Source organism: Sinohyriopsis cumingii, chromosome 17 (genome assembly GCF_028554795.1).
Source record: "Sinohyriopsis cumingii isolate HCF-2022 chromosome 17, ASM2855479v2, whole genome shotgun sequence".
In the NCBI taxonomy this organism is placed as follows: Eukaryota; Metazoa; Mollusca; class Bivalvia; order Unionida; family Unionidae; genus Sinohyriopsis; species Sinohyriopsis cumingii.
The window spans coordinates 114307447-114321572 of record NC_142977.1 but is presented as its reverse complement, the minus strand read 5'-3'; the positions used below and the strand labels follow the sequence as shown (position 1 = coordinate 114321572).

The following is a 14126-nucleotide window of genomic DNA, read 5'->3' as shown; positions in this document are numbered from 1 at the left end:
CAACTATTACCAGCATCTTTATCCTCCGCTATTGTTGATAAGAGTGCTTACTGCATATACATCAACGTTTACCGTATTTATTACTATATATGCTCCTTGACCATATTATAATTATGTGCATGACTGGACATCATTTCTTAGTAGATGGTCTTAGTTACACAGCTGTTTGTATTCCATGTTACCTGGCAAACAGTTTCTGGACTTTAACTTGAAAATAGTTGTAACTTAAATGCAGCCAAATTTGCTGAAACAATGTTTTGATATTACCACTTGTATGGAGTGCAGTGAACATGCAATATTCGTGTAACATGATATAAAACAATTTATTCAAATTGGTTTTAAAAGGAGCTTTCGAAAGCTGTCATTGGTATATGAAATTTGAATGTAAGTATCCCCTTCACAAATTTATTCATGAAGGGATATATCAGTTTGCTTTTTTGTTCATAAATTTGTTTCGTCATTATGACATTCACCAAAATAAGTATTTGGACATGTCTTGGGAAGTCCTTCATACTATTACTAATTTACTGCGAACTCATTTGCCTGTTTGATGGACTTGTATTTACAGTTGTTAATTCATTACACCATCAGTATTTTGGACCATATTTCACCTAAACTCGTTAAAATTAGGTTCTAGATGCATCTTGATTAAAGTAACTCAGCTGTACAAAATTAGGTCAATGTGACTTGATTGGTACTTGGTGACTTTTGTGTTTCGGCCATTATCATTCAATATTTCACTAGGAATTGATAAAATTTGGTATGTATGCACATCTCAATGAAAGCAATTCAGTAGTACCAAAGCTAGGTCAATGTGACCTAGTGTTCATACTTGAGTGACTTCTCTGCATCAGTTCATCAGCTGCAGTATTTTAGACCAGCTTCATGAAAATTTATGTGAATGCACCTTAAGGAGAGTAAACTGACATTCCAAAAGTTGGTCACTGTGACACAACTTTTAGCCGTGACCCTTGTACTTTCAGCTACACCAGTCTGTATATTGCTAAGCTTTGCTATGTGCTGATCTTGATGAGATTAGTTTTTGTGAGTAAAACACCCAGCTTAGTAAACAGAATTGCAAGAATGGAACACTTTACAAGCTGGGGCCACTCAAATTTGGGAATCACTTCAGATTTTGGCCCTTGGGGACCACGTTCAGAATTCCTGTCTAATAATAGACTTTGTAAAAATGTTTCAGCCGGTAAAACCCTGCAGATCTTTAACATTGAGATGAAGAGTAAGATGAAGGCCCACACAATGACGGATGATGTTGTTTTCTGGAAGTGGATTAACGTCAACACAGTGGCCCTCGTCACAGAGACAGCCGTCTTCCACTGGAGCATGGAAGGTAAGTGCTAGATGCTAGACATCAGTATAATCTGCCACACTGCAGACTACGTAGTGATATGACAAAAATTGGTAAAGCTGCGTTAAGAATACAAAAAAAACACAAACACACACACCATGGATGTATGCATCTGTTTGTGCATCCTTAAAACTTTGGTCACTTTTGTTGTTATTTGCATTTATGTTAGTTTCTCCTGTAGAATTTACCTCAGTTGTGCCTTTATTATATTGGTGTCTTGTTGAGCACACCACTACCTTAAGAAAAGTACATCAGATTTTATGTATCTTTCATGATTCAGTGAATTTGTTTACTTCTGCATATTTGTCAGTTTCTGAGGCACTGTTGATAGCAGCAGAATTATCGGAAACGCTTAATCACATATGCTGGAGTCCTTTGTATGCATTCATTAGCAGGACGTCAAATTCGAGGCTTGCCAGCCCTGCTTCAACCACCTGCTATGTGGGAAAATGTGTCTATCAATTGATCATTTTAGCTGTGCAGATTGTTACAAAGACCGTGGCTGAAATACCCCCAAATGTCCGTGTTGTCATTATAAGAGTACATCAAAAGAACATGACACAGTAGCTGGACAGATATGTTCAAAGACTTTGACTTGCTGTTGAGTGGTGGGAAAATGTGCTGATATTTAGAATGACTGAATTCAGAGGCAGAAAGACCCTTAGATACACATGTGGTCATTATAAGAGTACATCAAATTAACAACTTGAGCTTTCATGATTGTGTTCATTTCCAAGTGTAGTCAATAAGTAGTGCATGTGACCTTGAAGTCAGGACATGTTGAGACTTAACAAATTTGGATAAGTATTTTGTGGTTAAAAGGCAAATCTACCAAGAATGTAATGAGATTCAGAAGAGTGCTAAAGTTGCTAGAATTGATGGTTTGGATGGACAAGTAGACAAGTATTAGAAGGTGTGTGATTCCTGGCTTAGTGTTTTGGAATAAGGCTTTTCATTGGATTGACAAAATTCAGTCTCACTCTGATGGATGAACAAGAGCTATGTCAGTGGTGTAAAGAGTTTTGAAAATTAAACCCAGTGTCAACCACAGGTTCTTCTCATCTGGACATTTATCCACTTTAGGTATGCCCAATATGCTTCTGGTAGGGGACTTAAGGTTTTGCTGGTGGGACTACTATTTGTACCAGAGTAGGAGTCCTAGACTCATAGTTTTAAAATCCTTGTGAGGCCTTTGAACAGGTATGTAAATTTGTGTGGATGCTAATTGGAGAGTACAGTGACATCTTAACAAAAATAGGTAACTGGTTTTGGTTTTGCACACCTTATTAAATCTGTTCACATTTTCTAGTTATGTTAGTTTCTCATGCACTTTTGACTGCAGTGTTATAGAAGCAGGGACAGCAGGGTATTTGTGCTCTCTCAGAATACATTCCTGCTTATTTATACCTACAACATTAAAATAGTTGTAATATGTTGATTTGTACTTGTAATGTTTAAGTGATGTATATACAAGTTCAGATATCTTAAGGCTACATCATGTATAAAATGTGGAAATAATTTTGTAGTTGAAATTGTATTTTCAGTAATTGTTAGAACAGAACCTAGTTACTGATAAACATACGAGTATGACAGATTTATGCATTACTCTTCTCAGAAGTCTGTTTTATTGCTGTTATTTACAGGTGATTCTCAGCCTCAGAAAATGTTTGATCGTCACTCTAATCTGGTGGGATGTCAGATCATTAACTATAGAACTGATGCCAAACAGCAGTGGCTGCTGCTGATAGGAATATCAGCACAGGTAAATATATGTACAGCTCTTAACCCATGTTGGTTGGCTTTTAGCAAGTGGATTATCTGCTCTAGTAAACATGTATATATTAGCTCCAGGCCACATGTCATCGGTTGGTTTTTATCATGGAACATATGCACAGGTAAATATGAACACCTTTTGGCCCCACATGATTGGTTGGTTTTTAGCATGGAATGTCTGCACAGGTAAATGTGAACACCTTTTGGCCCCACGTGATTGGTTGGTTTTTAGCATGGAATATCTGTGCAAGGAAATATGTACACTTTTATTTTCTCCATGTTGTTCATTGGCTTTTAGCAAGTGGAACATAGGTGATGATTTAGTCGCTGCTCCATGTATTGTTTGAGGAGGGCCAGGAAATCTTGACAGCCACAGGCCAGCAGAACCAGTTAAATTTTCTCAGATTATGTTTTCAGATTGCTGCAGTTTGATAATTTGATTGGGTTGGGAGGGCCAGTTGAGCAATTTCTCTTGGTCAATGGAAATATTCATGTGAATATCTGCATGCATAGGTAGATACATAGTCTATTCAGGAATGGAAAAATAATGGGAGAAATTCACCTCAATTTGTTAAAAAAGACAGAATTTTTTAATATTCCCCTCCATTTGTTTAAAAATGACAATTGTTTAATGTAGGAGAGGTTAAATGAGGAAACAAAATTTTATATAGAAATTGTCATGAATTGCACAGTCACACATCCTAGAGAGGACCAAGAATATGGGAACAGTTCCTAGCCTCGTTCTGTTGGTGGTATTTCAGCAAGTTGAACATCTGCAAAGATAAATATGCAAGGAACTCGTGTGGTTGGTTTTTTAGCAGGTGATAGTTTGGTATCTACAATATGCACCATCCATTTGTTTTAGCTCTACTGATTTGTCCTTTTGCACAAGTTTGTTATAGCTGCAATTAAAGTACTTAGAGACTGTACACACACACACACACACAAACACACACATTTAGACTGCACATGCTATAATTTTAATACTATTCCTAAGTTTAGATGCAGTTATTTAAAGTAAAAGGTCTATATGAACATTGAATTGCTCTAACACAGGTGTAAGGTCAAGAGTACAGTAGAGTTGTGTTGCACTTTCTTTGTTGATCTTTAAACAGTGTAGGGAAACAAATCTTGTGTTGTTGTAGTTAATAATAAGCATTATTTGAAAGAAGTAAACTTATATTTCTGGTTTTGGTGAAAATAGTAAAATAAAAATTGTGCTTCTGTCTTAGATTGTATTTTGTTGAAATAAAGGGTAATATTGCAGAGGTGTTGCATGATGTGGTCAGGTGGGGAGGGGGAGACGGAACTTCGCAATTATTATCACAGAACTAAATTAAAATGAAAATTCCTTTGCCATTTTCTTTCCCAGCAAAACCGTGTGGTAGGTGCAATGCAGTTGTATTCTGTAGAGAGGAAGGTCAGTCAACCAATCGAGGGACATGCTGCAGCCTTTGTCCAGTTCAAGGTGGATGGTAATCCACAACCGTCCACTCTCTTTACATTTGCTGTCCGTGGAGCCCAGGGAGGCAAGGTTAGAATTTTTTTTTTTACAATGCAGTATTGTGTGAAAAATGATAAGATTAAATTGAGTATCAATTAATGGTGTGGTCACACAAATCTGCACGTTAGCTCAGGGTTCCATAGTTTCAGTACGCAAGGGTTTTCATACCCTTTTGGTTGAGAGTGAAAGGGCATAGGTTAAAAGATATTTTAAGTGTAATATGTACTGTGTGGAATACACACAGTGTGATGTAGCTACCTGGATGCTAAGTTTTACAATGAAAAACCTGACAAATAATGTCTGTTTCAGATCACTGATATATATCAGTCATGCGAATCAAATGAAAACCTAATAAAACCAAATTATTTATTGGTTTGAATCATTTAAAGGATCATCTTTTCAAACTAATGCTGCAAAAATATGAACGTTCTCAGTGAAACCCTTATCCCTTGGTTGTAAATTCAGTACATAAAGATGCTAACTCCTAAAATTGTGATCAGAACAGCGAAATAGCCACACAGCAAACTGAAATCTGTTGAATCTGTTGTTGGTCAAGTATTAGTATATACTCCTGCATTTTCATTGGTCACAATTGTCTTGCTTCTCATAAGCCCATATTGTTTTTATTCATTCTCTTCTGCAGTTTGAGTCTCAGGTAGAAGTTGTACAGGTTATGCAGGCATTCAGTACCGAATGTTTCACTAGTGGGTGTATTATTGTTAAAATTTGACTGCATGCTCCTTTAAATGGTGATTATATTTACTCTTTTAATAATCTTCATGCATATTCATTAGACGGTCATTTTATACATTGCACCAATAACTACATATGGGCAAAATCAGTGTTAAAATGTATGGAAGGTTTTGGACAAAATGTGTGAACCTGTACTAACTGGATTGAATGGTATTAAAGGTGCAGAGCATTCAGTAATCAAGATTTTATCAATTTGTGTTAGTATTAAAATTTGTAACAACAATTAATATTTAATTAACACCTATATGATGCATTGACATACACTTTAGCAGTAGTTAGTTGCTGTGTACTCATGGGTTTTTCTTGGGATGAGTTGGATCTGAAGCCAAAGTGAAAAAAGATAAAGTACCAGCATAATTATCATGAAAAGAACACTGATGATTTTCCTGGTGTGACATAATACAGACTTCATAACAAACCTGCTGCATGACATTGTTGACAAAAAATGGGCCTTTAACCTACCATTGCTGACAAAGCCAGGCCTATAACCTACCATTGCCATGAGTGACAAAGATGGGACTATAACTTACCACAACCATTGCTGACAAAGCCAGGTCTATAACCTACCATTTGCCATTACTGACAAAGACCGACCTATAACCTACCACATTTTTTTTTTAAAGCTGGTAAACAAATGGGTATGAGGGTGAATAAAATAAAATGTTTAAAAATGCACGTATTTTTACATAATAATGTAGTTTAACATGAAAGATGATAAATATATTTCTGGATGAAGTTTCTGTTATTGTTAAACTGTTAGCTAAGCTTTATAACTATACTACTGGCAGTGGTTAAAACTACAGACAGACTGCTTTTCAACTACTGATGGAGCTGGGAAAGGGTAAACAGGTGCCCTTCTGGTTTCTGCCCTTTATCCTTCCCATTGCTCCTTTCAAAATCCCAGACACCTTGTTAAAACATTTTGTTCTGTGTATATTCCAGTTATTGTTCTGTTTATTTGTGTATGATGAATATATAAATGTGACTTTCTCTGTTCTACTAGGAAAAAGATGGTAGTCATAAGTGACACCAAAGCCCTTTTCATTTTTTAAAAGCCTCCCCACCCACATACCTTGTTCCAAAAGAATGTCTCTTCCAACAAAAATGTGCCACATCACTAGAGGTGCACCTACCACTGTAAGAAATTCTTATTAGCTTAAGCTCTATGTTAATGAATTAAATTTACAAATATGTCTATTGTCTGTTCACAATTATGATGTAATAGCTTAATTATATCAAGTTGTACTTAGCTTTGAAAATGTATGGGGTATGTGCAGGTGTCCTGGCCCATTATCATTATCTATATTATTTTAGAACTTAGTAGGAATCCATTAGAATATGAGATTATCCATTCAAAGGGAATCTTGTTTTGTCTGCCATTGTTGTTGGAAATTAATAGTAACCCAGTAGTAGATGAGATTAGCCATTAAAAGGAAATCTTGTTTTGCCTGCCATTATGTTGCAAATTACTAGTAACCCAGTAGTAGATAAGATTAGCCTTTCAAGGGCATTCTTGTTATGCCTGCCAATATTTCAGAACTTAATAGTAACTAGGGCTGGGTACCACATATGATTTTGTATACCAGCATTTCTGAAGGTAGCATGATACATACAACGGTATACTGCAGTTCTATTATGGACCAACAGTTCAGTGTTGTTGATCAGGGACATTACAATTTATTGTTTAATTTCTGTGTGTCAATACCTGGAGAAAAAAATATTGCTTTGATTGGCACTATATTATATCCATGATATTATTTTGAAAGAAATTTTAATTTTCATGAGATAAAAGAAAATCACAGCCCCCACCTTGAATATTAAATGACCAGTACTATATTGTAGATGACTGTGTGTGTTGATCCTAAGCAGTGAGTAATGTAAAATCTGTAACTAATGCAGGGTGATTAAATTTATACAATAGCTGAGACTGTGAAAGACATCATGCTGACATTAGAGAGCCTATTGATAAAAATAGGAAGTAGTGATACTGAAGTCTACAATTTTCTAGTTATATTGTTGATAAACTAGGCAGGGAAACTTTGAGTGGGATGCCAACACTGAGGCAAGATATTTATTAAGGAGGGCCTGCAAGCATAAGACTTGTTTTAAAAAAACGAGAACATATTTAGTGGAAATTAGGTAAAGTTCAGACAAAACAAGTGCGCTCCTTAAAATCATTGGATGATTCACAGTCTTACAAAAGAATATATATAGTTGGCACATTCAGATTCTCTAGTTTTAATTGAAACATGACACATGGTTTTTTGTCTTGAAGTGTTTCACAACATTCCATTTGGCCACCATGTAGGCATGCATGACACATGTCAAACATAAGATTAAAGAATAATAAATATAATTATATTTGTAATATTCATCATAAACTTGTGAGAGATACAACCATTTTGTCAAAGTAAGATAATGTTTTAAACTAGTTTGTTATGAATAATGAAACATTGTTAATATCAGTACTTTGCGAATTTCCATTTATTCCTTACTGACAGAAACTACCACCGTAATGGTACAGGGAAAAAGTACTGTGATACATACCACCAAAAAATATTGTGGTAAACCATTATACTGGCAATACCATACACATCCAGTGGTGGCCAAGTAGTAAATGAACTATTCACAGGTAACCTTGTTTTGCTTGTCATTATGAGAGAACTTGGTTGCCCATTAGTAGATGTCATAACCCATTCAAAGGGATTTTTGCTTTGCCAGCTGTTAATAGTATGCAATATTCTGGTATCTTATTTTTAATGGCAGCAGTGGCATTAGGAACAAATTTTATATTAAAGTTCTTTAGAAGTTTTTACATTTATTTTGTACATGATTGTGAAATCCTTGGGTAATTGTTCATTTTTATTACTGCTTAAACGCATCTTCTTTGCAGCTGCACATAATAGAAGTTGGTCAGGCCCCGCAAGGAAACCAACCCTTCCAGAAGAAAGCTGTAGATGTTTTCTTTCCTCCTGAGGCACAGAATGATTTTCCTGTGGCCATGCAGGTAGAAGAAGAATAATAACAAGACTTGAAATTTATGTTTTAATAGTTATCCATTGTACGATCTTTTAAAAAAATTTACTCCTGTCATAGTGATCACCTGCATTCCATATCTACTCGTGTATAAAGGTCAGATATAGTAAGCCACATTTATTTACAAGTCAGTATATAGTTAGCTGCAAGTAAAGGTTACCTGTTCAAAAAAGCATTTAGATGCCCTGAGTAGTCGTTATAAAGGAACTTGGTTGTAATTTCTTGCATACTGTGAATACGCTGTCATTAAAATGGTAACTCTTTGAAGTAGTATTTTTATATAACCATGGCATAGAGGTATCCTGCGTAACTTGTCAAAAGTAGGGATTAAACAATAAAATAAATTGGAGTTTTTCTCTTGCTTTAATCTGCACAAAAGTTGACATTAAAATCATTCAGTATGGAATACACTATTTAAATCATTAACAATCTTAAATTGGGTAATATCTGTTGGTTTTACCACATGATAAATGGCGATGATGGTGTTCATCTAGTTCATTAATAGAAGATAATTTTAATCCTATTATTTAATTTGTGGTATATTCAGGTCAGTCAAAAGCATGGCGTCACTTTCCTTGTAACAAAGTATGGCTACATTCATCTGTATGACGTAGAGACTGGAGCATGCATCTACATGAATAGGATCAGCGGAGATACAATCTTTGTGACGGCTCCTCACGAGAGCACCTCTGGTATTATTGGGGTCAACAGAAAGGGACAGGTAATCACTATAAAAATGGAACTTCCTTTCAAAAGGAAGTTTCAAGCACAATTCAAAATGTCTTAAATTTATTTAAATTTGCAGTGCAATCATTACAGTCAAAAGCTATTCATTTGTCCATGATGTTCAATGTTGATTGCATTGGATTAAAAATACTCGAAAAATGTGTTCAGGTGATTTAAAGTAAACATTCCATCAATTTTCTGTCTTTTATTAATACCCAGCTGTGAGGAAACAGTCGGATGAGTGGAATTGATATAGAATGTGGTAGAATTGGATGAGTGGAATAGATGTAGAATGCAGTAAAACTGGATGAGTGGAATAGGTAAAGATTGCAGTTTAACTTCTGTCCATTTTGTCAGGCTTGGCCAGAGTTGCCTATATTTAAAAAATTTAAGTTGAATTTTTTGCAGTTCCTGATGATTGAGTTTGAATCAGGAGAAGTTTGTCTTGGATAACTGCTGTTATCTCTCATGTTACTGCAGTTTGCAAAGACTCCTAGAGCAATGTGTTCTACAGACAAACCCTTGTTGCAATTGTGAGCAAGGTGTTTCGCGTCAGAATGCACATACCCGATAGCTAAGAAAAGCCATTTTCTTGATAGTTGATTATATTTAAGTGTCGTTAGATTGTATATGTCTACCTTTATTTGTTTGTACATTTTTCTTATTCATTTCTGCACAATAGCTTTAGTTTTACCCAATCTACCTTTAGTAAAATGTGTTGCTGACTTGCACTTGAAGCTGATAAGAGCCTGTTAAACTAGGTATCAAGTTTTCGATTTAAACATGTTACCCTGGGAAGGTAGTTTTTAGCTCTACTACTTTTAGACCAGAAAAGCTTTTAAGATGGTCTTTCATTCATTTGTCATCCATCCATTAAGAGATGTTTGTTATCGCTACTATTCCTAAACTTCTTGGAGGATTGCCATGAAACTTCACACACTTGTTCAACCCTTGGTCTAGTTGGTCCTAATTTCAACTGATGCTGTTTTGATATTCATTATGGCTGCCACAGCAGCTATCGTGGAGATCATTTTTCCGTTACACATCCGGAAAGGATGGTCTTATCTCCACGGCATTTGTCTTTAAAGTATTATTGCTATTTTTCCTGAATCGAAAGTTGTACTGACAAGGGACCTGCACCAGAAGACCCTGGCTGGTCCTAAATAACAGTGGTACTGATTTAATTTCCAATATGACCATCACAGCAGTCATTTGAAAATCTTTTTATCGCTATTCCAGAATTTATGGTCATATCAGCATGGCGGGGATAGAAAAATCCATTGTCTGAGAGCCTGTGACAACGAAAGATTAATGATCAGCAACCAATATTTCCCAATTGTGCATGTTTCGTCAGGCAAAAAAATAAATAAATACAAAATGAACACGTTAAAACTTATAAGAATTTTATATTTTTTCCAGCAACAGACATTTCATAATTAAATTGTCTCCCAAGGTACCTTTAGCCCATGTTGGAATTATTTCCATATAATGAATTTTGTGTTTTTTTCTGTTCGTAAGAAACCACACTAATATACATGAGTTGGCTACTTGGTATGACCTGCCAACCCTCACGATTTTGGTGTGAATTTCACGACTTGAGATAGTGATTCACGCTGCATGCAAAATAAATCACGAATTCCAAAATTCTCAATCGGCTTAAATCGTGAGTAAAATGAATTTTATCCCATTATGTGCAAGTCAAAATAGCAGTAGTGGTTACAGATACCCATAATGGTCCTGTATTGCTAGTTGCAATGTAAGTAGAACTAAATTCAATTGTTACAGTTTTCCCAGTAGCAAGTATTGTAAAGTATATAATCTGTATTTAGAACAGAAGTTTTACAAATACTCATGAAGAAAACCGGGACCCAACTTTTTTTTATTTTTAAAATGGTACATATACATAGAGCATGTATGACAGGTAAACTGTAAGCAGTGATATGAGCCCCTGTGTGCATGTGGCAGAATGATGTGAAAGAGCACACAGCTTGTAAAGAGCACATAGATATTGGAAAAATGGAGAGCACCCAGCAGATTTCAGCCCTGGAGTACTTTAAGCCACCTACTCGAGTCCTGCAAGCTACCGTTGTTGAAGCATTGTGAGTTTTCTTGTTGAATATAACCTGTCTTTCTCAGTTGGAGATCAGCAACAGTGACAGTGAAAGAGTATTTCCTATTGTAAGGAAAAATAGGACAGACTTTAGTGCCTCCTTAGGTGTTGAAAATTTGCAACAATTTTTGTCACCTAGATTGAACAGCCAGCAAGAAGCCTAACTCTTTTGAAAACATATTTACCATAACCCAGTTGAGGAAGTTTAAGTCTGTCACAGCATCATATGACAGTGTGAAGTTGGTGTATGTCAGTAAATTTGACTGCAAATAAATTTGTACTTTTAATCAGTGCAAATAATGTTTTATTTTTATTTTGGGATTTTCATATAATGCAGTACTGACCATCAAAATAGATGGAGCTAGTGTCATAGTATAATTGTTAACTAATTTTTATCCCTTTTTACACTAATTGCAAGTCTGGAGGGTTGGTAGTTCTGTGGTACCTGATTAAGTAGTCAGTCTATGCTAATTTCCGCTCTGGGTGAACCCTGAAAGAGACTGAAGTTGTCAGTGCTTGTCTTTGGTCAACACATGAACGTATGGCAGCATGTATATTTTGTATTTGACTCAATACACTGAATAAATGATCTTGTACGTTTTCCATTGATCAGAAGAAGTGGACCTTCACTGTAGAGAATGTGACCATTGTTTCTGCTGGCTGACTTTAGTTAAAGGAATATGGCAAGTATATAGAATGCTTGCATTATAATTTAATGCCAAGGTTTGTTGAGTTCATACACTTAATGTTGATTACCTGATATCTGAGTTTGATCCTATCAGGAGAACTTTGTCTTTGATAACTGCTGTTACCTCTCATGTTACTGCAGTTTACAAAGACTCCTAGAGCAATGTGTTCTACAGACAAACCCTTGTTACAATTGTGAGCAAGGTGTTTCGCGTCAGAATGCACATACCTGATAGCTTAGAAAAGCTGTTTCCTCAGTGGTTGATTGTATTTAATTGTCATAAAAAGTTTTATATGATTACCAAACGGCAGAGGCAGTATTCTTATGACGTCTATCCATGCATCCTTTTGCTCATCTGTCTTGTTCCTTTCTGCACAATAACTTTTGTTTTACCCTATCTGCCTTTACCGAGATTTGTGGCTAGATTGCACTTAAAGCAAAGAAGAAGTCTGTTTTTTTAATCTATATATTAAACGATGCACACATGAAAGAAGACAAGTGATTCTTGTATAATAACTTTAACCCTAAACTACATGCTTTGAGGAGAGTTTGTTTAGGGCCTACACTTAAAGCATTGAAGAGGACTGTTGATTTCTTCGTCAATAGATAAAGATCAGGGTCATATACATAAATATATATATATATATATATATATATAGATATATATATATATATATATATATATATATATATATATATATATATATATATATATATATATATATATTTAGAGAGAGAAAGAAAGAGAATCTATGCTCAACCTCCAAGTTGTGACTCATTGCAAGTTCCCAGAGGTTGTGAGAGACCTGGAGGTCAGTGCTGTAAGTGATGTGACCTTTATTACTTTACCAATAAAGTGTATATCATTGGTATGTTAATGCGTCAATGGTTTCCAAATTGTGATCCATGTGTAATTATAAGTAAATTTGTAATGTAACTTTAAGTATTCTAAATTTTCTCACCAGGTTCTGTCTGTGAGTGTGGAGGAGGACAACATTGTGCAGTACATCAGTAACAACCTGCAAAATCCAGACCTGGCTCTGAAATTTGCTTCGCGCTGTAACCTGCCAGGAGCCGAGGAACTATTTGTGAAAAAATTTAACATGCTTTTCCAGAGTGGCCAATATTCAGAAGCTGCCAAAGCAGCTGCCAGTGCTCCCAAGGTAAAGAAAGAGCTGGTTTTTGAAAATGAATGTTTCTTTAACTTGGCAGATCTATTTTGACCAGTTGTAAAAGTGGTAGATTTACTTCTTTTATTGTGGTGTTTGATTTACTGAAGTTGTAATAGTGTTGGTAAACTTGCTGTCATTTGAACTGGAGTATACTTATTTGATTTGTAAAAGACAAGAACAAAAGTAAAAATGTTCAGCTTTGTATCATACCAGGATAGTTATTGCTGACAAAGTTTGTGTGAATATATGTACGTGAGACTGAGATCACTTCAACATCTGTGTGTGTACATCTGTATATCTGTCCACATTGTAGATTAAACGCAGCATTAAGTTTCTTTCCATTTATATATATATTTTCCAGTTACGGCTCAATTTAGTGTTTTACAATCTAGCAACACATTGATTGTTTAATGACAAGGCATTTGGAGTAATATGCATTGACCAAGCATGCACCATGCTAGCTGACCTGAGCTGATCCATTGATAGGATTTGAACCTACACCCACTATGCCTCTGGATCTTTTTACTCCCCATGTGCAACATATTGGAAGGCACATCTGGCCAGCTCCCTATCTCTGAACCCACAGAGAATAAGCAAATGGCAGGCTAAACAAAAAGGGAGGTCTCCTGCTTGTTGCATTAAAATCATTTACATGCGGTATATCGACATGGCTTGAAAAATATTGCAACAGCTCCCAAAGAAAAATGACATTTCATGGCGAAAAGTTAATTTGTTTATTCAGCATTGTATACCGGATATGGAGAAATTTGGTTGATTTAACTGTCTGGGCTTGTCCCCAACATGGGTATGTGAGAAGGCTTGCCAGCAGCATCTCATGTGTCAGTGGTTCTTATCGGGGCTTTCCCAGGTTGTTCCTCCATCGGTTATGCTGGCCACCATGAATAGCCTAACATGTGCTGAAAAATAGCATTACAGCCACAACATGTAACTATTCCACAATAAAACATCCACAAAAATTTAACAACACATTTTCTTTC

The 14126-nt window shown here is 35.7% G+C and overlaps 1 protein-coding gene across 2 annotated transcripts in view; it reads left to right on the top strand.

The window, feature by feature from the left end:
* Positions 1-14126, top strand: part of LOC149779697 (clathrin heavy chain 1) — a 79718-nt gene that overhangs the window by 17012 nt on the left and 48580 nt on the right. For both annotated transcript variants that reach the window (XM_089940549.1, XM_089940548.1), the window contains 6 exons: positions 1199-1348; positions 3010-3128; positions 4512-4673; positions 8290-8403; positions 8980-9153; positions 12922-13119. In XM_089940549.1, the coding sequence (XP_089796675.1) occupies positions 1199-1348; positions 3010-3128; positions 4512-4673; positions 8290-8403; positions 8980-9153; positions 12922-13119 (917 nt within the window). The remainder of the gene's footprint in view (positions 1-1198; positions 1349-3009; positions 3129-4511; positions 4674-8289; positions 8404-8979; positions 9154-12921; positions 13120-14126) is intronic.